Genomic DNA, 23,912 nt, shown 5'->3' with positions numbered 1-23,912 from the left:
GAAATGATAAATTTCCATCTCATAAGATTATTGTGAAGATTAAATTGTTTAATTTAATTTTAATGATCTATATAAAAAAACAAGTACAATATTTGGCACATAGTCAAAAACCCGCTAGCTGATAGAATTTTTTCAAATGTTGAATGAATGTTCGACATCTATGTTTAAAGCACCTAGATGATAGATATCCACGAAATAAGGGAAAATAATTCTAGGGTTAAAAAATGACATAATAAAGAAGTCCAGAGAAAAACACTCTCTAGGTCAAATTTTATTGTCTATGTATCCACCCAATTCTTAATAAAGCAAATAATATAGTGTATTAAAACAACTAAATAAATAGAAGTGATCTGAAGGAAAACTGGCTGGATGTATACATTAATCCCAGATCCTCAACTCTAGTTAAAAGTACACAGAAATGGGAGGTTTTGATTAAGATTAGAAGAAAACTTAAGAAAATCTTTGCATTGTTATTAAATAAAATTTGGGCCGGTTGTATCCAGTTATCTGGTTCGAAAGTCAAGATTTCTCTATGTGTGTGGACTTTATCTGCCAACTGGTAAAGAACTCTGGGCAGTGATAGGAATCTGTGTCACTACAGAAACATACACATCATCACTAAGTCGGATGCCCATTGTTTGCTAAAAACAAATGCCTTTATGCATTTGTTCTGATTTTTCAAGTGACTCCCATTCTTGATTTAATCAAAGAAGGAATTTCACCTTTAAGATGGAATTGAATAAAGAGATAAAAACCCAAGAAGCTATGAAGACCACACTGTAAATTTAGAGCCTATGGGTCCTGTAGATCCTGTAGCTCATAAAGCAACACCCCTAGGTGTTTTGAGAGGCTGGCGTATAAAATTTAGGATGGGATTCGATGGATCACACTGCAGCAATAAATGCCATCTAAAAGGGTAGTCTAGCTCTAAAATGATTAATTATTGTTAATTAGACAGTAATAATGGCAGCTGGCATTTTCTCAATACCTACCAACCGCCAGATGCTGTTTAATTCCTTTTAGAAGGACTAAAATTTAATCTTCACAATAATTCAATGAAATAGATCCCATTTGATAAGGAGTCATTTGACTAATAGGTGAAAGAACCAGGCTTTGGATACAAGGAGTCTACTGTGAGAGATGATGGTCTTAACTACCAGGTCATGGTGAGAAAAGGGGAGTACTAAGCTTACTACTCTGTGGACCAGCAGAACATAGAGGAATCCCTTGATATACAAGCACTGCATTCACAGACCTCTTCAGGACTATCGGTCTGGGTCTTCCTGACAACCCTGTGAGGTAGGGATTTTTGTCCTCATCTCACAAACAAAGAAATGTTGAGTAGTGACACAATGACCTTCCCAAGAGCTAACACTACCTACAGGCTCTTTTTACTATATCAGATTGCTTTTTAAGCTCTTTGAAAACTACCTAAGCCACAGAATATCAAGGAACTATCTCGTTATCCTAGTAAATTTGTGTTTCAGTGGATTCTATGGGCAGGTTTCTGGAATAGCTGATCAAAAATAAAAGCCCAGAGAGTCCTCAGGATATCAGAATGGGAACCACCCCCAAGGGCCACGGCCCATCATGGTAAACCAAGGGCTGGCACAGAAGCAGGTGCCAAAGCTCTCAGAACCAGGCCAACAGAGGGCCAGCAGGGAATCCGGGAGCAGAGGAACGAGGCTCATAAACAGAAGGCATTGTTCCTAAGGATTTCTGATTCCCCTTTTTGCTGTGTTCTTAACCCACTTTCTAGAGATGGAACTAGGTAGGAAGATATGTGGGCAATGAGCCAAGAGGGCAAGGCTAGAACCCTAAGAGACAGAGGTCGAGGAGTGAATCCCCATCTCTGCCTACCTCCCCAAACCTCTCTACCTGCCACCTCGCTGGGCACTCCTTACATCTGTGTGAGGAGGTATAATTTCATAATATTTTCCTTCCATTCAGGCAGATAGGCCAGGCTGGTAGCCACTTCCTTCTGGATAGGCCAGGCCCAGGCCTCAAAGAACGGAGCCAGGTTCTTCTGCACTTGGTGGGAGAACATCTTCACCCACAGATTCATTTTGTCAACATTGTCTGTGGGCAAGTTGGTCTGGTTCCTGTACTCCGTGAAGAGACGGATAAATGGCTCCCAACCAAAAGCCTCCTGTAGCTGGGGACAGAAAGCAGCAGCAGGAGACATTTAATTCACCGAAAGAAGACCCAACAAACACTATAACAAATTAATGTAATGTATTTAGCCCCTAAAATACCAGTTTCATTTCTGTCACTGGCCCCCTCTCCTGTTCTAGCTGCTGGCCTGACAGGTTACTCTCTTAAGAAGGGCCTCTGGGCAGTGCAGCGCTCACACAGAGCAGATCCTCAATCAAGGATGGCTGTGCTAATAACTGCAAGGATTAGTAGCAGTATTTACGACCTAGGTCATTGTTCCTGTAGCTCACTGGATTGTGAAAGTGTCGACAGGGTATCTCACAAGGATTTAAAACCGGCCGAAGTGGGAAAAAAAAATCCTTGTATCTTTCATAGCTGCAAAGTGAAACTCCAATAACTCCAAAACTCCAATAACTCCAATAAGCCCCCCCTCCCCTTACCCTGATATGACCTGCATCAGTCGCAGGCCTGCACCAATCTGCAAGGCTGCTAACATAGCCTTTCAGAAAAAAAAGTGAGTCCAGTATAAACAGGAGACTCTATTTAGTCCAGGCGGCTAGAATTAAGGTAAGTAAGGCATAATTTCAGGAAAAGGCAGCTGTCCCCGAGGCCACTGGAAATAGCCCGTGTGAGGCTGGGTTATGGCGCCTCACCGTTAGGACAGACATCAGCAGTTCTCTGAAACAACCTCAGCTGCATTTCACAGGTGAGCGACTTCTGTCCCTGGGGTAAAATGGCCCCAGTGACAAAGTTCGAGTCTCCAGTCAGTTTCACTATCGTTCTCGGGACAGAGGGTACAAACAGAGAGGGACTGGGGCAGGTGGAAGAACCTGGCTGGAGACTGAGTTCCAGAAACCCAGGTGGTGGGACTCTGCACCGTGACCTGGGAGCTGCTCCAGGGCCTGGGGGCCAGGAACGGGGCTGGTGGACAATCGTTCAAAGGCAGGGGCAACCTCATGTGCAGGCCAGTGAACAATCTTGGATTAACTGAGGCAATGAGAGGACCTGCCTCATAGGTTCCGTCCCAAATCCTGTGTGTGCCCGGGAGGGGGAGGTCATGGGGGTAGGAACGGGCAGGGTATTTGGTGTTAGATCGCTATTCAAACAGGACGTGGTTTGGCTCCAGTCTCAGGTATGTGTGGGGTCAAAGCTAGCCATGGTAACCATATTTATAGTACCGTCTTCACCTCTTAGTGCTTTCTATCTCCTCTCATGAATCTCCTCAAAGTCATGGTGTGAGGGTGCAGCTGAGGCACTTAAGTCCACCCTGGGGTCACTAGAATGTCCCCTAATGAGGCCATGCCAGGTGGTCCCCGCAGTGGGGTCTCCCACCCCCCTCCATTCTGGCCCAGTACCTGTAGATACGTTTCCAGGGCAGTCCACGCATTCCAGTTTTTCACATTGGGACCCTTGCCCAGGTAGATTCGGACTCTCTTCTCCCGAACTGGAGGCCACAGAGCAATATTGGCACGGCCTCGAGGGATGCCCAGGACTGTCTCATGCACGTAGACACACCACAGATTGCAGGTGGCCTCGGTGGTGTGTGGCGGGAACTCCCACTCCTGCCGCTGCTGGTTCCGGCCGAGCTCATGGACAGGGCCCCACAGCCCCTTGGTTCTGATGAGCTTCTCATTGATGAGCTCCTGCACGGATTCCAGATGGCACATGATGGGGTACCCTGCGTGCATCCAGCCTGGGAACACAGGAGGGAGGAAGAGAGGTGAGAACGCTCCCCACCTGTCCTTACCAGAACTTCCAGAAGCCCGTAATGCTCAGAAGGGCAATCCACGCAAAGACCCACCAGGGCTCTCCCTCAGCCTCTCTTTCTGTTATCGTGCCTCCACCCTCACTCTGACCCGAGAGCACGCGGCTTCAGGACGGATGTGCATCACCCACAGCCCTCCACGTACTCTTCAGCTTTTCCATTTTCGTGAGTGTCCTGGCGTGTGAACCTGTCTCATGATACTCTTTTCTCAAAGTTGAGAACTCTTTGATGGTGGCTTCCCCTTCTCATTATTTAGCTACGGAGTTGCCTGCATTGATGCTCTTCCTAGGGAGCATCTCCATAAGGCAACAATACCGGGGTGGAAAGGAATTTCCATTGTTTTCTTGTTTCTACACACCCCTGATGTGTTATGCTTCTCGACCCCACTGGCAGAGATCTCTTCATAAGGCCTCTTCTCAAAGTCATTAGATTCCTTCTCCCAACAGCTGTAACCCCGGTGGAGGCCCCCCCAACCACTTTTATTTTCTCCTGGAAGTCGCCGATGGGGCTGTGGCGAAAGCCTACACTTCGTTCTTGCACTATTTCCACCGCTGGAAGCTCTCTCTTGACATGCTGACCTAAACTGTTCATATTTTAACATACTGCTCACGCCCATTTCCACGGCCTGCTTTTCTTGTGTTACATAATCCCATCAAATGTTCCTCATGCCATCAAAATATCACTTTAAATGTGTCCTTCAGTGTCTGTCGGAAGGTATGCACGTTATATTACCTCCCCACTCTGTCCTGCTGGACATTTAGGGAGTTTCCAATTTTCTGTTGGGGAATACAGTTGAGGTTTTTTTTGTTTTTTTGTTTTTTTTGATGCATCCCCCCGCTTCCATTTAGATAGCAAGGTTTGCATCTTCTATATCTTGCTAGAGCATGTTTACCACGCTGGCTGCCCGCTGCAGGAGAAACAGGAAGGCCGCCAGGCGCAGCATGCACAGAGGGCTGGCTCCCCCAGAGTACCCACCAACTGAGATCTGGACGTCAGCAACGATCCTCTGAGGCAGACGCAAAGGGAAGGGCTCGGCCCCCAGCCGTGCCACAGCCTGCATCACCTCGTCCCAGAGGCGAAGCAGCGGCTCAGGGTTCTCCAGGGTACGGAGATTGGCGGTTGGCACTGTCAGGATGATGTTGTCCGTAGCCAGTTCTCCCCAGGGACCTGGATTCTCCTGGATACGCCTCTTCCACTCTTCCTGGGAGGTCTCCCCTGGGAAGAGAGGTCATGGGGCTCGAAACTCACTTTCCTAAATCCCTTATGTTAAAACGTACAACTTGAACTCCAGGAGGAGAGCACCAAGGTCACGAGTGACCATATCCCCGTTTTTGTCCTCTTTCTACGAAGGCCCCATGAATGTGGTTTGGTCTTAATCCGCTTGGCCCCAAAGCTGAATCTAAGGAAACCTAGCTCCCTCCCCTCTACCAACCTGGACTTTCTCTCTTCCTACACCAAACAGCCCCAGATGATCTCCTGCCCTGGCTCTCCCACTCCCCTGGGGTTCACCCCGCAGCTCCACTCACCCAGCTTATAGTACGGGGCGTGCACGGCCCCCTTGACAGTGATGGGCACAGAGCCGAGTTTGCTGCTCTGAGGCACAATGATATACAGCAGGCCGCCCCAGAGGCAGGTGATGGACTTGGTGGGCTTGTCCAGGCAGCACCGGTTAATCACAAGCGGGCCTCGGAACAGCTTGCTGGCTCTGGTCAGGTCATCAGTGTGGCAGCCAATCTGTATCTGGAGCGGAGAGATCCCCCCTCAGAGTCACCCTGGGTTGTGTGCAAGTGGAAAGCAGGAGGCTCCCAGGAGGTGAGGGCAGGAAGGGTCTCTGGGTCACAACCCCATGCAAGCCTACGCAACTCCATCATTCCTCAAGGCTGTGCGGACTGAATTGTATAAATGACCTCCCAGGGGAGTCAGCTCCACATAGGGTCATGTTGAGATGCTGGAGCAAGGTACACCTGGTATAGCCCCCCAGGCTAATGCTGAGGAGGGCGGCCCCCCACTCTGGGTGTCTCTATAACCCACCGAATCCTGGGTTGCCTGTTTCATTGTGGTGATTCTGGCCTTGGGAATGGGGCAGAGGGGACCTCGCTGACTCCCAGTGGGAGGCAGTGTGATCGGCTGATAAACTGGAGGGTGGACTCAGCTCCTCCCCTTCTCTAATGACCCCCTCCCCGGCCATGCGGCAGCTCCCTGACTGGGTGGAGTCCTGGGATTCTCCTCCCAGGTTTATGCAAAACATGTTCCAGGACAGGTGCAGGCACAGCGCAGATCCTACCAGTCAAAAGACTCTCACGGGGGACAAAGCAGGATGGCTCTTTAATTTTCTATCAGTGTGTGTGTGTGTGTGTGTGTGTGTGTATGTGTAAGCGACAGACTGAAGGTGGACCGGGGAAGCAGGGACCAGTCTTCAGTGTCCCAGGGAAGATGCAGGAAAACCTTGTGCTCCACTAGGAGATCGCCTTCCCCAGGCACCAAAAGGGGACTGAGGTTGTCTGAACACTCCTGCGTGCCAGGGTGCCCTCCATCTGCTGCTTTTTGTTTTTTTCAGCTTTTTAAATTTTTTATGGAATTATCTTCTTTAAAAAAAAGTTTTATTACTATTTTTTAAAGGAGTTTCCATGGCATGATGGGGCTTGAACTCCCAACCCTGAGAGTAAGAGTCACATGCTCTATTGACTGAGCCAGCCATGTGTCCCTGTTTGGTGCTGTCCTTGTTCCCCACTCTAGGACCTAAGTGAAAAGCACAAAACTTAAGAGCCAGACGTTGGTTAGGATGGAGCCCTGGGCTCTGAAATGTGTCAGATCTATTGGTGGATTGATTGGAGTATCATTGACACACAACGTGCAGCTCATTTGCCTCACCCTTAAAATGGGGTAAAAGTACATGCCACGTTGCCAACAGGGTTTTTGTGAGATCACACAAGACGGCAACCGTGAAAGCCAGGATATCTGGGTTCTGCGTGATGTGGCCACAGGGCACGGCCTTACCTTCAGATCAGCAGAGGCAGCAGCTTCAGGCAGCGAGACCTCTATGATCTGCCTTCCAGGAATGTAGAGCCCAGTGCTCATCCAGCAGTATCTGGTGCCTGCCAAAGCACAGGAATGGTCCCTTGATCCCTCCCCCATGACACCATCTCCCCCCAGAGTGTACACAGCCCCTTCGGGAGCTCCACACGGCTCTCTCTCTTCATGCCCGCCCCGACTCAACTCTTGCAAATGTCACCTGACACCCCCACCCCCATCTCCTTGACAGCGCCCGGCCACGGGTGGAGATGGCCCCACTTCCACACCCCCCACTCTGAGCGCTCACCCCGCGCCCCCCAATTCCATACCAGGATTGTTGCAGTTGACCTCAACGGTGATGGGAGACTCGGAGGGACGCAGATAGGGGCTGCTGTACATGTCTTCGATTTCCGGCACTAACAGCGAGAGGTCACTTCCAGAGTGGGCCAGGCCAGTGGCCAGGGAAAGCATAGCACCCCTGCAGCAGTCATTGATGACGGGGTTCTCTCGGGTTGCCACCGGGAGCCGATACCGACTCAGCAGCTTCCTCAGGAGCCGGTGCACAGACATGTAGGCAGGGATCTCTTCGGCGGGGATCTGGAGGAAAGCTGCCCCATCCGGCCCCAGCTTGGCCAGCCAGCCTTTCTCCACATTCCCTCTTTTCCTGCCCATTATGACCTGGAACTCGGCCAGGGTGGAACGGAAGTGGTAGGTCCTTATCCCTGCCTTAGGAGTGCGGAAGGGCCCTGGGTTGAGGCTTTGGCTGGTGATGCTGATGCCAAAGGGGTTGAGGAGGAGGTTTCCTGGGAACCGGGCCAGAGGGGACACTCCGGGGTTCTTGAAGGCCCACCACCACGCTTGGGCTCCGACGAACAGCCCCCCGCCCTCAGCTACAAACTCCTGCAGCTCCTTGACCCCCACATCACTCACGGGTTCAAAGCAATAGACACTCGCGTCGCTGGTCAGGTGGGGCTCGATGCTGGTGTCTATGCCCCCCACCGCGAGCAGGCCGCTCAGTGTCCTCAGTTCCGTCTGCACCACGATCTTGCCTCTGCGGCCCCCGTCCAGCCAGCGCACGGCATTGAGCAGAAAGGGGCCCAGTTTGCCCACCGTGAATAACACCTTGTGGCCAGTCACGACCACGCGGCCCCGGCCGTAGCGGGCAGCCGCTATGACACAGCCGTGGTAGGAATCTAACCCCAGGGGAAAGGCGAGAGCCCCGTGCACCAGCAGCTGGGACGGGAAGCAATCCGAGTTGCTGATGTCCAGCTCTGAAATCCCATGCAGGAGCTCCTCTCTGTCCTCGGAGAGATCGTCTTCACAGCTGCAAAAGACACAGGCATTGTCTATTAAAGGAGTGGCCACACGAAGCTCTGGGAACAGAGAGCGCGCCCCACACAGCAAGTGTCAGCTTTACTAATGTGATCGCTTCTAGCTCTCGCAGGACTGCTGGGAGGATAAAGTGGGCGTCTCTGCCCTGACTGGGTGTGGAGGCTGGTCTGAGGGAAGACACAGGGACATCAATTCTGGTCTGCCCCCTCTTGCAATGCAAAGTCTCCAAAGGAAATCCCAGGGGAAGCCGTGCCATGCTTACCCAATATCATAGCATAAATATTCTAGGTTGCAGTGTTTATTTCAGCCTTTTGGGCATGATGTAAACAACTGAATGGGAAATCATGTTTTCATTCTTATAAAGAGTCTCATTTGTAAATTTCATGCAGCCAATTTTCTGCAAATAAAGTCAATGGAGGGCTGAGTTGGTGGCACCATTGAAGAATCACTATTATCTCAAAAGGTGGGGCAGAGGAGTGGGCTGGCTTCAACTCTAGTAGAGACCCTCTGGTTACTTGAACTCAAAAGGATTGACCATCTACTCGCAGCACTCCATCCACTCATTGCCGACTCTCAGGAGTCCCATATCCATGCTATAAGGGGTTTCTCAGGACCATCTGTACCCGTCTGTGAGTAACAAACTCCTGTACGACTTCAGGACTGCCATGTCCCCCAAATGGGCGATGCAGCCCTGGGTACCTAGGGGATCAATAGGGGGGAAGAGGCACAGTGACCTCTAACAGCCGGAAGATCCCAGAGCTGGTTATGCCAGTTTTGTTAGGTAAAGGTGTGGCAACTACAGGATGAGAAGGCAGCTGCATGCAAATACTGAAAAACAAGTCAAGTAGACAGCCTAATGGCGTATCTGTGTTGCACTCTCTTGGTTGTAAGAACTCCAGTTAAGTGATGGGAAACTGGTACTCTTAGTAGGTATGATCCTTTCCTGAACACAAAAGTATCACCTTACTACTGCCTCTCCAGCTCCTTGAAGCACCAACCACTGAAATCGTTCAACTAGCTCTTCCTGCTCTGATTCCAAGTTTACTAAACCACTATAATTTATAATCTTACTTCTGATGATTGACTGCCTAAACAAAGAAATCATGGGTCAGGCCAAGCAGAATGTTGTAGTTCTGTGACCTATTCATTTCTCAAGCAATATCTTGGACAGGCTATCTTTAATTCTGTGATTCTAAAATTAAAAAAATAATTTTTAAGGTTTCTATTACTTTACATGTATACAAAATTAAGTGAAAAACGTTTTAATTCTCATAATGAGTTTTTATAAATTTCATGCAATTATTTTACAAATGAAGTCAGTGAAGAGGTAGGCTACTGTGTTTTAGATTAATACTGGCATCAAGATTTATACACTAGCCTATTATGATGAGGTGGCCGATATCGAATGTGCAAACTTGAGGCCCAAACACTCAATCACTAGGATCTCATCTAGACAATGTCCCTAGGTGAGGTCCTGCTCATGCTTAGCCTGGGTCGGGGAGAGGGGACACCCTCAGAGACATCTATCTGTTATTTCTAACAGCCATGACTTATGTGCAGAGGGGGATAAATTTTTGTTTCATAAACTGAAAAAAATATGAACTGGATTTTTACTTTTCTTTCTCATTCTCATCTGAAATGAAACAAAAATTTTAAAATCAGAATAAATTCATGATTATACTCTGTTTTGAAAAGGGCACAATCAGTAAACTATGCTAGTAAGAATTTACCGAAAATATAAATCAAATGGAATCAGACAGATCAGAAATCCATGAGCACAGAAGAATCTGTAACTGCATATATGTGAAAGAAAATGATCACGAAAACAAAAAGAGGGATTATCATTTGTCTTGAGAAAATACGCTTCAGTAACCAATAATGATCAATCGAGCATTTCAATGCCATTTAACATTTAAAGAAACAAGAATCACCAAATATTTGATGAAAAGTAACAGCATAAAAGAGAAGCACTGACCTAACCAAAGAAAGCCAACACCCTAGGAAATAAGAGTGATAAGTGGAGAAGAAAGTCCTAAACAAATGCTGTATATCATTGGAGAGTTCTGAGATGAGGTATTATCTCTCTTTTCAAAAGAAAAAAGAAGTTACTGCTATTAAAAGTTACTCATTAGAATAAAAATACAATTGCCAAACAGGCATCTCAATTTTAATATATGGACAGAAAGTAAATCTTGATGGATAGAAACGCTATGAATAGGTCAATGGTAAAACTGAGTCAAGTGGTAATTGCAGAGAGCAGTGTTAAAAGGCAAAAAGAAAATCATTAGCAGAAAAAGTTGAGAAGGATGGACCAAGGAGAAGATCTGGCAAGCAAGAATTAAAAAAGCAAAGCAGAAAGAGAAGAAAGTAGCAACAAACCTACAATTACATGCAATTGCCTTTTACTGAAAAATAGATCTTATTCCTTAGAATGACAGGACTCCCTGAATGCAAAGTAGGGTAAATGAAATGAAGAGCAGGATCTAGCTGATTACCGATAAACTAATGAACTTCAAACAAAGAAAAACCTTTGAAGGCCATCAGAAAGAAAACAAAGCAAAAGAGAAGAAATTACGTACAAAGAAACAAGTGAAACCAGTGCCCTAAAAACAACGTATTTGAGGGCAGTGCAAATACTCTGATAATTAGCCTCCTAAGACTCTTTGTTGGCACATGGAAATCCTGAAACCGTACCAAGGGCTTAGAAATGTACCACTCATGAAAGTTTTCCCAAAAAGTTACTTGAGGTTACCCTGTAGGTCTGTAAAAGAAAAAGAAATACAACAGAGGAACAAATTGGCTTCACAAAACAGTGGCGGGCAAGGATATCAGTATAATTTATAACGAATGCCAAGAAACTGCTGATAAAGGTCCAATGACACCTGCTGTTGCTAAGAAATAATTCCAAGTTAGTAGAGCCAGGATGATAACACAGGAAGAATGAAACCAAGGCAAAATCCAATTGGAACCAAAATACCAGATGATTTCAACAAAACACGGGAGGTAGGGGGTGAGCATGGAAAGTGCATTAAAGAGATAAAGGAAGTTCTTGATTTGAATGGAGATGTAGACTATAAAATTTAGCTAATTCCCAACTCAGATCTAAAAATATTTAAAAAATAAAGGCAGCAGTAAATATGGCTACTAGTTAGTTTATAATAAAGGTGGCATCTTATATTATTAGGAAAAGACCGATACTTTCATAAATGTTGTTGGGAGGGCTGGACAGGCATTTTGAAAAAGATAAATAGGATACCCTACATTACACAACACACCAGACAAGATTCCAAATGCACCAGAAAAGTAAATTTTTCAAAAGGAAACCACACAAGTACTATAGGAAACCAAGAGTGAAATCTCACAATCTGGGCATGATCCCAAATCAGATGTGATGATAGAAAAGACTGATAACGTTAGCTACGTAAACATTTTTGATTGGCAAAAATACTAAGTTCGCTCACAAGGCAAGCACCCTATAAACCACAGATAAAAGATGAATATTCCTAATCTGTAAGGAACCCTTAAACTGAGGAGAACACCAAAAACACATCAGAAAACAGGCAGAACATGTGAAAAGACAGTTGGCAACCACAAGAAAACCACAAATGACTCAGGCACTGACTGACTTGGAGAAAAAGAGTGTAAATTACAACTACATTGTGATACCATTTCCCAGCTATCAGACTAACAAAAATTCAGAAGTCAGATAACTGTTCTGTTGGACTTGTGTGGGTAAAATAGGCATTTTTTTTCCATTGCTGGTGAGAAGGCCAAGTGATGCAACCCAATCTGGAGATGAATCTGGCAATTTCTAACAAAAATATGCAAACATTTATTCTTTGACCTAGCAATTCTATCTCTAGAAAATCAGCCAAAAGGCACAACTCCAGTAAAATGGAAAGCCACGTGAACGCCCATTGATTCAATACTGGTTGACTACACTATGGTATGTTCCCAGACTGGAACAGAATGCCATCATGGAAAAAAAAAATGAGAGGGTTCTAAATATTGTCAAGGAATAGTTACAAAGATACATTAATTGAAAATAGTTGGAATCAGAATGTATGATTGGAATGTCTGTTAATTAACGGCTTATTAGCTCATTTCTTTTTAGCATCAAATAATATTCCATTGTCTGAACATGCCACAATTTATTTATCCATTCCCCTCCTGAAGGACATCTTGGTTACTTCCATGTTTTTGCAGTTATGAACAGAGCTGCTACAAACATCCGTGGGCAGGTTTTTGTGTGGCCATAACTCCTTTGCGTAAATAGCAAGGAGTGTGATTGCTGGATCCTACAGTAAGAAGCAGTTTAGTTTTGTAAGAAACTGCTAAACCGTCTTCCAAAGTGACCGTACCGTTTTGCATTCCCATCAGCAATGAACAGAGAGTTCCGGATACTCCACATCCTCATCAGCATTTGGTGGTGTCAGTGTTTTGGATTTTCGGCAGAGTGATACCTTATCGTTTTACTTTGCATTTCCCTGATGACACAGGATGTGAAGTGTTTTTCTCATATGATTATCCGACATCTGTACATCTTGGTGAAGTGTCTGTTAAGGTTTCTGGACCATTTAAAAAAAATTGGATTGTTTTACTGTTATTTTAAGAGTTATTTGTATAGTTTGGATTATAACCCTTTATCAGATGTGTCTTCTGCAAATATTTCCTCCCAGTCTGTGGCTTGCTTTATCTCTTGATACTGTCTTTTGCAGAACAGAAGCTTTTAATTTTAATGAAGCCCAGCCTATCGATTATCTCTTTCATGGATCTTTGGTATTATGTCTAAAATGTCATAGCCATATTCAAGGTCATCTAGGATTATTTTCTGTTATCTACTAGGAGTTTTATAGTTTTTTTTTTAAAGATTTTATTTATTTATTCATGAGAGAGAGAGAGAGAGAGAGAGAGGCAGAGACACAGGCAGAGGGAGAAGCAGGCTCCATGCAGGGAGCTTGACGTGGGACTTGATCCTGGGTCTCCAGGATCACGCCCTGAGCTGAAGGCAGGGCTAAACTGCTGAGCCACCCAGGCTGCCCCTATAGTTCTGTTTTAGGTCTGGGATCTGTTTTGAGTTATTTTATGAAAGCTATAAGGACTGTATCTAGATTCACTTTTTTTTTTTTTTTTTTGCCTCTGGATGTCCATTTCCAGCACCATTTCTGACCGTTTCTGAGGGCTTTCTTTGCTCTATTGCATGGCCTTTGCTCCTGTGTCAAAGATCAGATGACCATATTTCTGTGGGTCTATTTCTGGGCTCTCTATTCTGTTCAATTGGTCTGTTTTTCCACAAATACCACACTCTTGTTTACTGTAGCTATAGTGAGTCTTGAAGTCAGATAATGTCATTCCTCCAACTTTGTTCTCATTTAATATTGTGTTGAACATGCCAATTTTGAAAAATCAACTTCACTGACATGTGGTAAAATTCATTTAAAGTGTACATCTTGATGAGATTTTATTACATTGATATGCTTGTATAATCACAATAAAATTACAGGACATTTCCATCACCACGGAAAGCTACCTTTTGCCCCATTTCAATCAATCCAGTCCCCAGGCAACAACTGACGTGCTTGCTTTCTGCCTTTTTCTAAAGTTTCATATATATGGAGTCATAAAGCATATACTCTCGTGTTTGGCTTTTTTCACTTAGAATACATTTTTGAGAGCCATCCATGTTATTATTGAGTCTCTCAGTAATCCATTCCTTTTTACTGAGGAGTAGTATGCCACTGGATGGATATATCACATTTTGTTTATGCATTCATCCGTTGATGAACATTTGGGTAGCCTCCAGCTTACGGCTTGCGGCCATGAACATTCATGTACAAAATTTTTGTGTAGATATGTTTTGCCTTTCTTCTGGATAAACACATAGGAATGAGATGGCTGAGTAGTATGGTAAGAGTAGGTTTAAATTTATAAGAAATTGTTTTCTAAAGTGGTTGTATCGTCGTACATTCCCAACGGGTAAGGTATGAGAGTTCCAGTTGCTCTACATTCTTGCCAACACTTCATTTGTGATTTTTTTTTAGGAACAATTCTAGTGGAGGGGTGTATGGTATCTAATTGTGATTTTAATTTGCATTTCTCTGATGACTAACAATGTTGAGAATCTTTTCATGGGCTTATTGGCTTTTCACAGTTTATCTTCTGTGAACTATTTAAAATATTTTATCCTTTTATTTATTTTTTACTGGATTGTTTATCTTCTTATTGAGATGTAAGAGTTTTCTATGTATGCTCAATGCAAGTCCATTGTCAGATATAGGTACTGCAAATAACTTTTCTAATCTGTAGCTTGCCTTTTGTTTTCTTAATACTGTCTCTTGAACTGTAGAAATTATTAAAATTTTTTTGATGAAGCTCAATTTATTAATCTTTTCCTCTTTTGGCTTATGGACTTTTTGTGTCCTATCTAGGTCATCTCTGCCTACCCTAAAGTCACAGATAATCTCTCCTGTGCATTCATTTAGAAATCTTTAACGAACAAACAAAAAAAATAGAAGTTTATGAATTCTAGCTTCTGCATTTAGTTTTGTATGGAGTGGGATAAGCATCAGGATTCCCCTTTTCACCATGAGGGTATCCATTTATTCCAGAACCATATGTTGAAACAATTCTCTTTTCCTCTTTGAATTACCTTGGCACCTTTGCCAAAAAATAATTGAGCATGGATCTGTGAGTCTATTTCTGAACCATGCAGTCCGTTTCATTATCTGTATGCGTATCCTTATGCCAATGCCACGGTATTTTGATTGCTTCAGCGTTTCTAATGAATACTGAAATTAGGTTATGTTAGTTCCTTTCCTTTGCATTAATTTTAGAATCCATTTGCACTTTGGTTAGGACTACAATGACTCTATACATCATTTAGGGCAAAACTGACATCTTAAAAATATTGTGTGTTCTGATTCACTAATGTGGTATATTTCTCCATTTCTTTAGGTCTTAATCCCTATCAGTGACATTTTATAGTTTTCATGATATAGGTCTTATATATATTTTATTAACATTATTCATTAGTATTTCACAATTTTGTGTCCTGTTTTAACTGATACCGTATTTTAAATTTCAGTTACCAATTTCTGGCTGCTAGTATATAAAAATGTAATTGATTTTTGTATATTGACTATATCCTGCAGCCTTGCTAAATTCAATTATTTTAGTATTTTTTGTAGTTTTAAATAATTTTTTATGTAGATGAGCATGTTTTCTGCAAATAAACATAGGTTTACTTCTTACTTTTTCATCTCTGTGCCTTTTTTTACTTGCCTTACTGTAATGGCTGGGACCTTTAGCACAATGTTGAATAACAACAGCAAGAGCAGTATTATTCCTTGTCTTGTTTCCAATCTTAGGGTATTTCACCACTAAGCATATTCTTAGCTATAGCTTTTTCAAAGATGACTGACTCATCAAAGAGTAGAAGTTCCTTTTTATTTCTAAGTAAAATATTATTAGGATTTGGTACTGAACTCTGTCAAATGCTTGTGTGTGTCTCTGTGTGTGTGTGTGTGCACACATATTGAATTGTATGCTTTTTTTCTCTCCCTATTCTGTTAATTTGGTGAATTACTTCCACATTAGAATGTTAAGCCAGCCGTGCATTCCTAGGATAAGCCATACTTGATCATGATGCGGTATCCTTTTTATGTATTACTTTTATTCTTTCTACAATATTTTATTAAGAATTTTTGCATCTTTGTTCATGAGGGATACTATTCTATAGTTTTCTTGCAATGTCGTTCTCTGGCTTTAGCATCAGAGAAATACTGGTTTAATAAATCAAGTTGCAAAAATTTTCCTCCTCTTCTATTTTCTTGAAGGGTTTATGTAGAGTTAGTATTATTTGTTCTTTGAATGTTTGATAAAATTCATCAGTGAAGCTATCTGGGTCTAATTTTTCTTATTGGGATTTTTTTACGTTGTTCATTTTAAATAAAAATTTTAATTTAAAATAAAAAACTATAAAACTTACAAATATAGTACCAAGTTCTTATTTATATGCTCTTCCCCCAGTTTTCCTAATGTTAACATGTTACACTATCATGGTACATTTGCCAAAACTAAGAAGTTAAAACTGGTAAAATGCTATTAACTTTAGACTTTATACAAATTTCATCAGTTTTCCCACCAATATTTTCTAGGATCCAATCTGGGAAACCACATTATATTTAGTACTGGGATGTTTTAAATTATAATTCCAACTCATTTAACATATATTTTCTGTTTCTTCTTGCATCAATTTTAGTAGTGTCTCTCCAGAAATCTGTCCATTTAAGTTGTCAAATTCATTGGTATACAGTTATAATATTCCCTTATTATCCTTTTAATATCTGAAGGATCTATATTAATCATCCATATTCCATTCCTAGAATTTATCATTTGAATTCTCTCTCTTGTTTTTGTTATCAATATATCTAGACATTTATCACTTTTATTTTTTTCAACTAACAAGCTTTTGACTTTACTGATGTTCCCTATTGTTTGCCTATTTCATATTTCATTGAATTCAGCTCTCACCTTTATTATCTTCTTTATTCCTTCCATATATTTTGGGTAAGGTTCTCATTTTTTGTTTAGCTTCTTGATGTGGAAGACTTAGGTCATTGAATTTAAACTTTAATCTTTTCTAATAAAAGCACTTAAAGGCATACCTTTCTCTCTAAGCACTACTTTAACTGCATTACACAAATTTTGACAGGTTGTGTTTTCATTTTTATTAAGTCCAAAATATTTTCTAATTTCCTTTGTAATTTCTTTCTTTACTTGTAGAGCATTTATGTATTTTTTTAACTTACAAATATTTAGATATTCCAGATATGTCTATGCTATTGATTTCTACTGTAATACCACTGTGATCAGAACACACTGTGTATGATTTCAATCCTTTTAATCTTTTTGAATCATTTTATGGTTCAACATATGGTTTATCTTCAGTGTTTACACTTAAAAAGAATATATACTCTGCTGTTTTAACCATGTTCATATTCAAAGTTTACATATTCAAAAAATAAAATTAATTAAACAAATATGGGCTAAAACCTATATTAAAGTAGAGCCAAATGAAAAAACAATCCAAGTGCCTTTGGAACATAGTACTCAGACCTTCTATGCTAAGTGCAGTATATTCTGAGGACAAAAATAAATACAAAGAAATCTTTAAAACTTATTATTTATGATCTTGATAATAGTATGTTGGTAATAGTACTTGCCAAATTTGAGACAACATGACCTTCAAAAAACACTGACTATAAATGAATTATAGCACATATGATTTTTTTTTCAAAGGGTCCATGACATGAGTGATACTAAAACAAAATTTTTAAACCATCACAAAATCAACAACAAATGCTATGGAAATGAAGAAGGAAAGCTCTTATTGACAGAAGGATCTCAACCACTTTTGGGAGAAACCTAAAAGCAGAACTATACTCAGCGAAGAAGGTTATGTTGGTACAGGTGTGCAGAAGAGAGGCATCCATATCAGAATGAGAGGGGTTGGGGGTAATTTTCTGGAGGAGGTGACAGTTCACATGAATCTTTATAAGAAAGGAGCAGGAGCTACCTAAGTGTAGTACAAGTAACCACTTTTGTAAATATTGACTCAGGCACAGATCATCAACAAATTCCTAAAACCACTGGGTGGAAGGTTGTTGGTAAACAGGACACTCTCAAATTGTCACACCATAGATTAAACTAGTTAAAGAGAGGGAAAGGCACAATTACAATAGGGAAATCTGGCTAACTTCAATTTAACTAAATGGTCAACTCTATCATCACCAGTAATCGTCAAACCGATGTCACTTGCCTCCCAATTTGATACATTGTAATAAAAACAATTTCACCTATGTAGTATTCTTGCCAAAAATGTTTGGACTGTGTATAACCATGAAAAACAATTAGACAAATCCAAACTGAGGGACATTCCACAAAACAACTGGGCTAGATGCTTCAAAAACACTCATATCATGAAAGAGAAGAAAAGGTAGCAAATGTTTTGGTTGGATCCTCTATTTAAAAAAAAAATCTAAAAAAGACATTGTTGGGACAACTGCAGACATATGAACATGGACATTAAATAATAGTATTGTATCAATGGCACACTTCTTGAGATCACTGCATTATGGTTATACTGGAAAATGCCTTTGTCTTTAGGAGATACATGCTGAAATATTTAGATGTGAAGTGTTACTTTTCCTATAGCTTACTGTCAAATGGTTAGGCAAAATAATTGTTCCTGTGTGTTTATATAGTATATGTGACAAAATCTAACCACTGATATATCTAGGTGAAGGGTATGCTTGTCATTACATTATTCTTGCAATGTTCCCATAAGTGTGAAAAATTTTAAATAAAGATCTGGGAAAAAAAAATTAAAAAGAACTACAGGAAGAATAGAAAATCATGTGTAATTTCCAAACAGTGAGCAGAGAAAAAGAAACTCAACGGATGGAGCAAAAGTCAGTAAGGGATAATTTTAAAAGAAGCAACAAGAAAGTATAACAGAAAATATTGGGCAAGATGATAGCAACTAGAGTGTCAATTTTCTTGATTGTAAATGGCAGAGCTCTCTGATTAGGTTAAAAATCAGATTTATACTAAGAGACAAATCTTTTAGAAAAGATACAGAAAGCGTAAAAGGATCAAGAAAGAAGTAAAACAAACAACAGCAAAAAACAGGAATAGTAATTACCATTCTAGGCAAAAAAGAATTCAAGGTGAAAAATACTAGTTGCAAGAAAGATGGATATGTTAGACTGACAAAATGTACCCACCATGAAAAAAATTCATGAATTTATAGGATACCAGAATGTAGCTTTGAAATATGAAAGTAAAAGCCAAATTCAATTCTAAAATCACATTGTGGATATGAAACAATGATTTTAGAAATCTTTTAGATCAAGTATATTAAAATTAAGTAATTTATGGAAAACATGAATAATCCAGTTGATCTAAGGGATATATTTAGAGAATTTATGGTATGCTCTCAAAAACAATAGTGTTACTGATATTTTGCTAGGTCAGAAAAAATAATGTTATTTAAAGTATGTGATAATAATGCTATTTAAAGTATGTGATAACAGTATTGTGGTTATGTTTAAATATCAGTCCTTATCTTTCAGAGATACACTATTTTTTGGACGGAATGATGGAATGTCAGGGACTTGCTCAAAGCAAACAAGAAGAGGGAGGAATGGGTAGGTGATGAGTTGGGAGGCCCATTAGCCAGAGTTGATAATTGTGGCACCTGGGCGACGGGTGCATGTTTGTTCACTCTTCTAATTTCTATTTCTGTATATGTTGGAGGATTTCCAAAATAAGTTTCTAAAAGGAAACTGCCAAATATTTAAAATGAATAGGTGTAAAATACAATACAATACAATACAATACAATACAATAAAATAAAATAAAATAAAATAAAATAAAATAAAATAAAATGAATAGGTGTATATCTAGCCTGTGCGGGCTCTAGTGAAAGGTTATTCATTAGATCTTTATTCATAGAAGAAAAACTAGAAAATAACTTTATCAGGTGCGAGTATGTGAAGGGTTATGTAACTTAGGGAACATCCAACTGTGAAATGCTACGTAGCCTTTCTGAAGGATGATGCACGTTTATCAGGAACACACAGAAAAATGTTCAAGATAAATATATCTTTAAGTGAAAACGCTGCAGATCTCTCTGTTCCCTCAGCTCTTCCACTACCTCCTCCCACCCTCTGTACACACATACACACAGAAGAAAAGTCAGAACAGACAGTCCAAACTGGGGAAAAGAATGAATTAGCAGGGGCAAAGGGAGAGGTGGAGGCAAAGAATCTTTTACTTTCTACTTTGCATAATTCTGGATTATTTTAGTTATTTTTCTATAGCATGTATTTTGAAACTGAAGAAAGGAAAATGTTCATAAAAAGGGAAAGAAATCTGAATTGTGATTTAGCAATTACTCTTCTAAAGTGCCCTGTCTTCCTACTTGGATTCACTCTCTAAAACTCCCTGTTTATTTTTTGAGAACCAGCTAATGCAATTTTAGTCTACATAACTAAGCATGCAGTGAGAAGGGTGGAGTAGGAGTTAGGTCAGTCTATTTACCCCCACCACGCCTGGCCATGTTCCTGACTTAAAATTCAATACTTAGCATCCTGAAAATTGCTAACATGTAATAAGCAGTGACCTCTAACAATTCGTGGATCCTTGTTATAAACAAGCATATTAATTACTATCTGCTCAATATTTTTGTTTTCCAAACTGCTTGGGAAGTCCTATTCGTGATTATCTTCCATAAACTGATAGTGTTCTTGCTTCGTTTGGGCTAGTTTCAATTTTCAAAATTCTGAAATTTTAATAATCTGGAATTCAAAGACTTCATTGTGTGTGATAATGAAGGGAATATATATAGTTTAATGAAGGGAATATATATAGTTATCAATGTGTAATATTTGCCAATCCAGGTTTCACAGGGGTGTTTTCAAGCTGAGGAATTTGGAGCATGTAGACATTTCAGGGCAGGACCCTTTGTACAACATTCTTCTCTAGGCATCTCTGATAACTTTGAGTATATATGAGAATCACTGTAGACTGAAAAAAACCACAGTCTCAATGGGGTAATGCTAAAAGGAGGAAAGGATGTTCTACTCCCTTCATTTAGAGGGGAAAAGGGGTAGCAGGATATGCCAAGGTCACACCGCATTTACTGGCAGTAGGATCTTGAGTTTTCGGGTACCAGTGAAACTCAGTATCACAGCTCTCTTCCTACTACAGTTGTTTGGTTTCTGCAATTCCTTCCAGTCTGTTTACTGATGATGTTTCTGTGCTTTTAATTCTCAGATCTTTGGAAACCATTTTCTTGACATAAGAAATAATGCCTGGGATATAGAACATCCTCAGTAAATGCTGGCTATATAAGTGGATAAATGAACAACAGAGTTGGAACTCTTTAATAAAAGCCTGAGATTTGGGTAAAAATGAGACAAAGGGACTTCTTATCCAAAAGAGGGGCTAGGTTGATTCTCCTAAAACCTCCCTTAGATTCATCATCCAATGATGCATTTTATCTGCATCACATCTCTTATCGGTGGAGCCAATTCGGTCTCTAGTACCTGTTTTATTAAATGTATATAGAGGGTAAAGTGTGGCAGTTGATTGTGATGCTGCCTCAGTCTTGTGGAAGAAGAAGGTAAATACATGAGCTAAAATGCCAATACTGGGATGCCTGCGTGGCTCAGCGGTTGAGAGTCTGCCTTCGGTGCAAAGCCTGATCCAGGGTCTGGGCATCAAGTCCCTCATCGGGCTCCCTGTGAAGAGCCTGCTTCTCCCTCTTCCTATGTCTCTGCCTCTCTCTCTGTGTCTCTCATGAATAAATAAATAAAATCTTTAAAAAAAATAAAATGCCAATATTTTACACAGCTGGGACAACATACTGAATCTAGGGTAAGGCATCATAATGATGGATGCTAGGGAGGTTTCAATGATACTCATGACATCATACTCTTATATACCATAGTGTGGAAGCTGGATGTGAAAATAATGAAAGTGTTTTAGGTATTTGAGCATGTTTCTTAATTCACTGAATCCTCATAACCATCCTAGAAAGGTAGCCATTATTAATCTCACTTCAGAGATGAGGCTTAGAGAGGGTGGCTATGGCACCAGGTTATAGAGCACATACCACACTGAGCTTGGAAACTTAGTGAGGTCTGCTTTCTCTAGAATATGTGCTTTTTTTCCAGGTTATATGAATCCTGAGTCCTGCAATGAGACTATGAGTGGTTTACGACAATGGACCCAGTGTTTTTTCAAAAGAAATGCTTAATAGAAAGTGAGGCTACTTTTGCACATGAAGTATAACACCACTGGACTCAGAGCTGGAGGTGCAGTAGAGACATTGAGGATGAAGCTGATAGAAGAGTAGAAATCACTCGGGGAAGAGACTACAGGTGGCTTGGTCTTACAGAGGGCATGAAGGCTAGTGTTCTAAATGCAGATGACAATGCTCTCCAGGCAGGAAGTGAGGGCAGTGACTAGGAGGCTCATGTCCTGACACCTGTGGGTATTCGTACCAAGCTAAAAGTAGATTCTCTGGTTTTAATACTTAGGGTTTTGCTCTTCTGATCATAAAGTAGGCTTCCTCTGATAAAAAATCTGATTCATCTGGATAAGACCTACAACAGGTTACTATTAGAAGCATGAGAGGATCCCAAGATCTTATTTAGAATTTAATTTAGTAAGACATATACAAGTAGTAAGATTAAAGTTACCTGAATTCACACTCTCATGTCTAAATTGAAGGTTTAAAAATAAGTAAGATCCTTTGACAGAGGTAACTAAATCCATGGGAGTTTTCCGTCTGAACCTCTCTCAGCATGGGATGGAAATAATCCTCCCTCTTGAATTCTAACAGAAGCATCCTGGTATCTCGTATTGTCTAAGGTTTCTAAAACGTTTTAAAGTTCTGTATAATACTGCCTATTGCAGCAAGAGTGGAGAAAGATCCAATGTTCAACAGCAGGCAAATGATTAAATAAATAAGGCATTCTCATGAAGCGAATCAAATAGAACTTTAAAGATTATATAGAATGAAAATATTTATGAGTGGAATTCAAAATAGTGTGTATACTAAAATGATAACAATGAAAAATTATGGATGAATGGGGAGTATAATATTCAAAGATGAAAAGAGCTGTGGGTTTATGACCTATTCTTAAAATAAAAACTTTTAAAAATAAGAGATATTGAAAAAAGTGGTATAAAAGAGTATCCCATGAAGGACCATGATTCAAAAGTATTGGCAATTGGCAACACACACACAGAGACATATTTATATGTATATCAGAGGTGTCAAAAAGCTAAGTGAAAAAAAGTGAATCATTTCCAGAGTTAAATTTGGCTTTTTTTTTTTTAAACATTTTATTTACTTATTCATAGAGACACAGAAAGAGAGAGAGAGGCAGAGACACAGACAGAGGGAGAAGCAGGCTCCATGCAGGGAGCCTGATGTGGGACTTGATCCCTGGTCTCCAGGATCACGCCCTGAGCTGAAGGCAGCGCTAAACTGCTGAGCCACCCAGGCTGCCCAAATTTGGCTTTTATTTTATTAAATTTGTGTCATATAAGTATTTATGCACGGACAGATGTGGAAGGTCTTTAATGTGATTTGTGAATGATTTTTCTTGCATTTTAATGTTTTTGTGTGTGAAGTGAGGTAATGAAATATATACCTTATTAGTAAAATTTGGTAGAAAGTTTGGAAAATAAAAGTTTAATAGTAAAAATCATCTACCATTATTCCATGACCCAGAGATCTACCTACTACAACTATTTTGACCTTTTCCTTCTATAATATTTTCTACACATAGCTATATTTTTTGAAGAAAAGTAGGAACATATTGAACAACAGGTTAGTATCCTACTCTATTTCATTTAACAGTACCTCCTAAAAGATTTTCCCCATGCCCTTAATTATTCTTGGAAACACAGTTTTAATGGCTGGTTAATAAATGTACAATTTATTTAGCCATACTATTCATTTCTATTACAAATAATGCTGAATGGCATATCTTTGTAAATGAATCTGATTGTATCCGATTCTTTTTAAAAGTCCTATTAAAAGACGTATTTTTATTTATTTTTTAATAAG

General features: G+C 40.7%; 1 protein-coding gene across 4 annotated transcripts in view; it reads right to left on the bottom strand.

Moving 5' to 3' along the window:
• The window catches only part of TCAF1 (TRPM8 channel associated factor 1), a 52,217-nt gene that overhangs the window by 3,591 nt on the left and 24,714 nt on the right, over nt 1-23,912 (bottom strand). For 2 of the 4 annotated variants that reach the window (XM_038559283.1, XM_038559282.1), the window contains exons 3-8: nt 7,261-8,255; nt 6,917-7,014; nt 5,446-5,659; nt 4,895-5,134; nt 3,510-3,847; nt 1,905-2,155 (exon numbers count right to left, since the gene is read on the bottom strand). In XM_038559283.1, coding sequence (XP_038415211.1) covers nt 1,905-2,155; nt 3,510-3,847; nt 4,895-5,134; nt 5,446-5,659; nt 6,917-7,014; nt 7,261-8,255 — 2,136 coding nt within the window. Of the gene's footprint in view, nt 1-1,860; nt 2,156-3,509; nt 3,848-4,894; nt 5,135-5,445; nt 5,660-6,916; nt 7,015-7,260; nt 8,256-23,912 lie in introns of all 4 variants that reach the window. The other 2 variants (XM_038559285.1, XM_038559284.1) reach the window with 2 other exon arrangements.

This window comes from Canis lupus, chromosome 16 (assembly GCF_011100685.1).
Source record: "Canis lupus familiaris isolate Mischka breed German Shepherd chromosome 16, alternate assembly UU_Cfam_GSD_1.0, whole genome shotgun sequence".
NCBI classification, from domain to species: Eukaryota; Metazoa; Chordata; class Mammalia; order Carnivora; family Canidae; genus Canis; species Canis lupus.
Note: the sequence above shows the minus strand (reverse complement) of the source record. Positions and strands in the feature narration are given on the sequence as shown.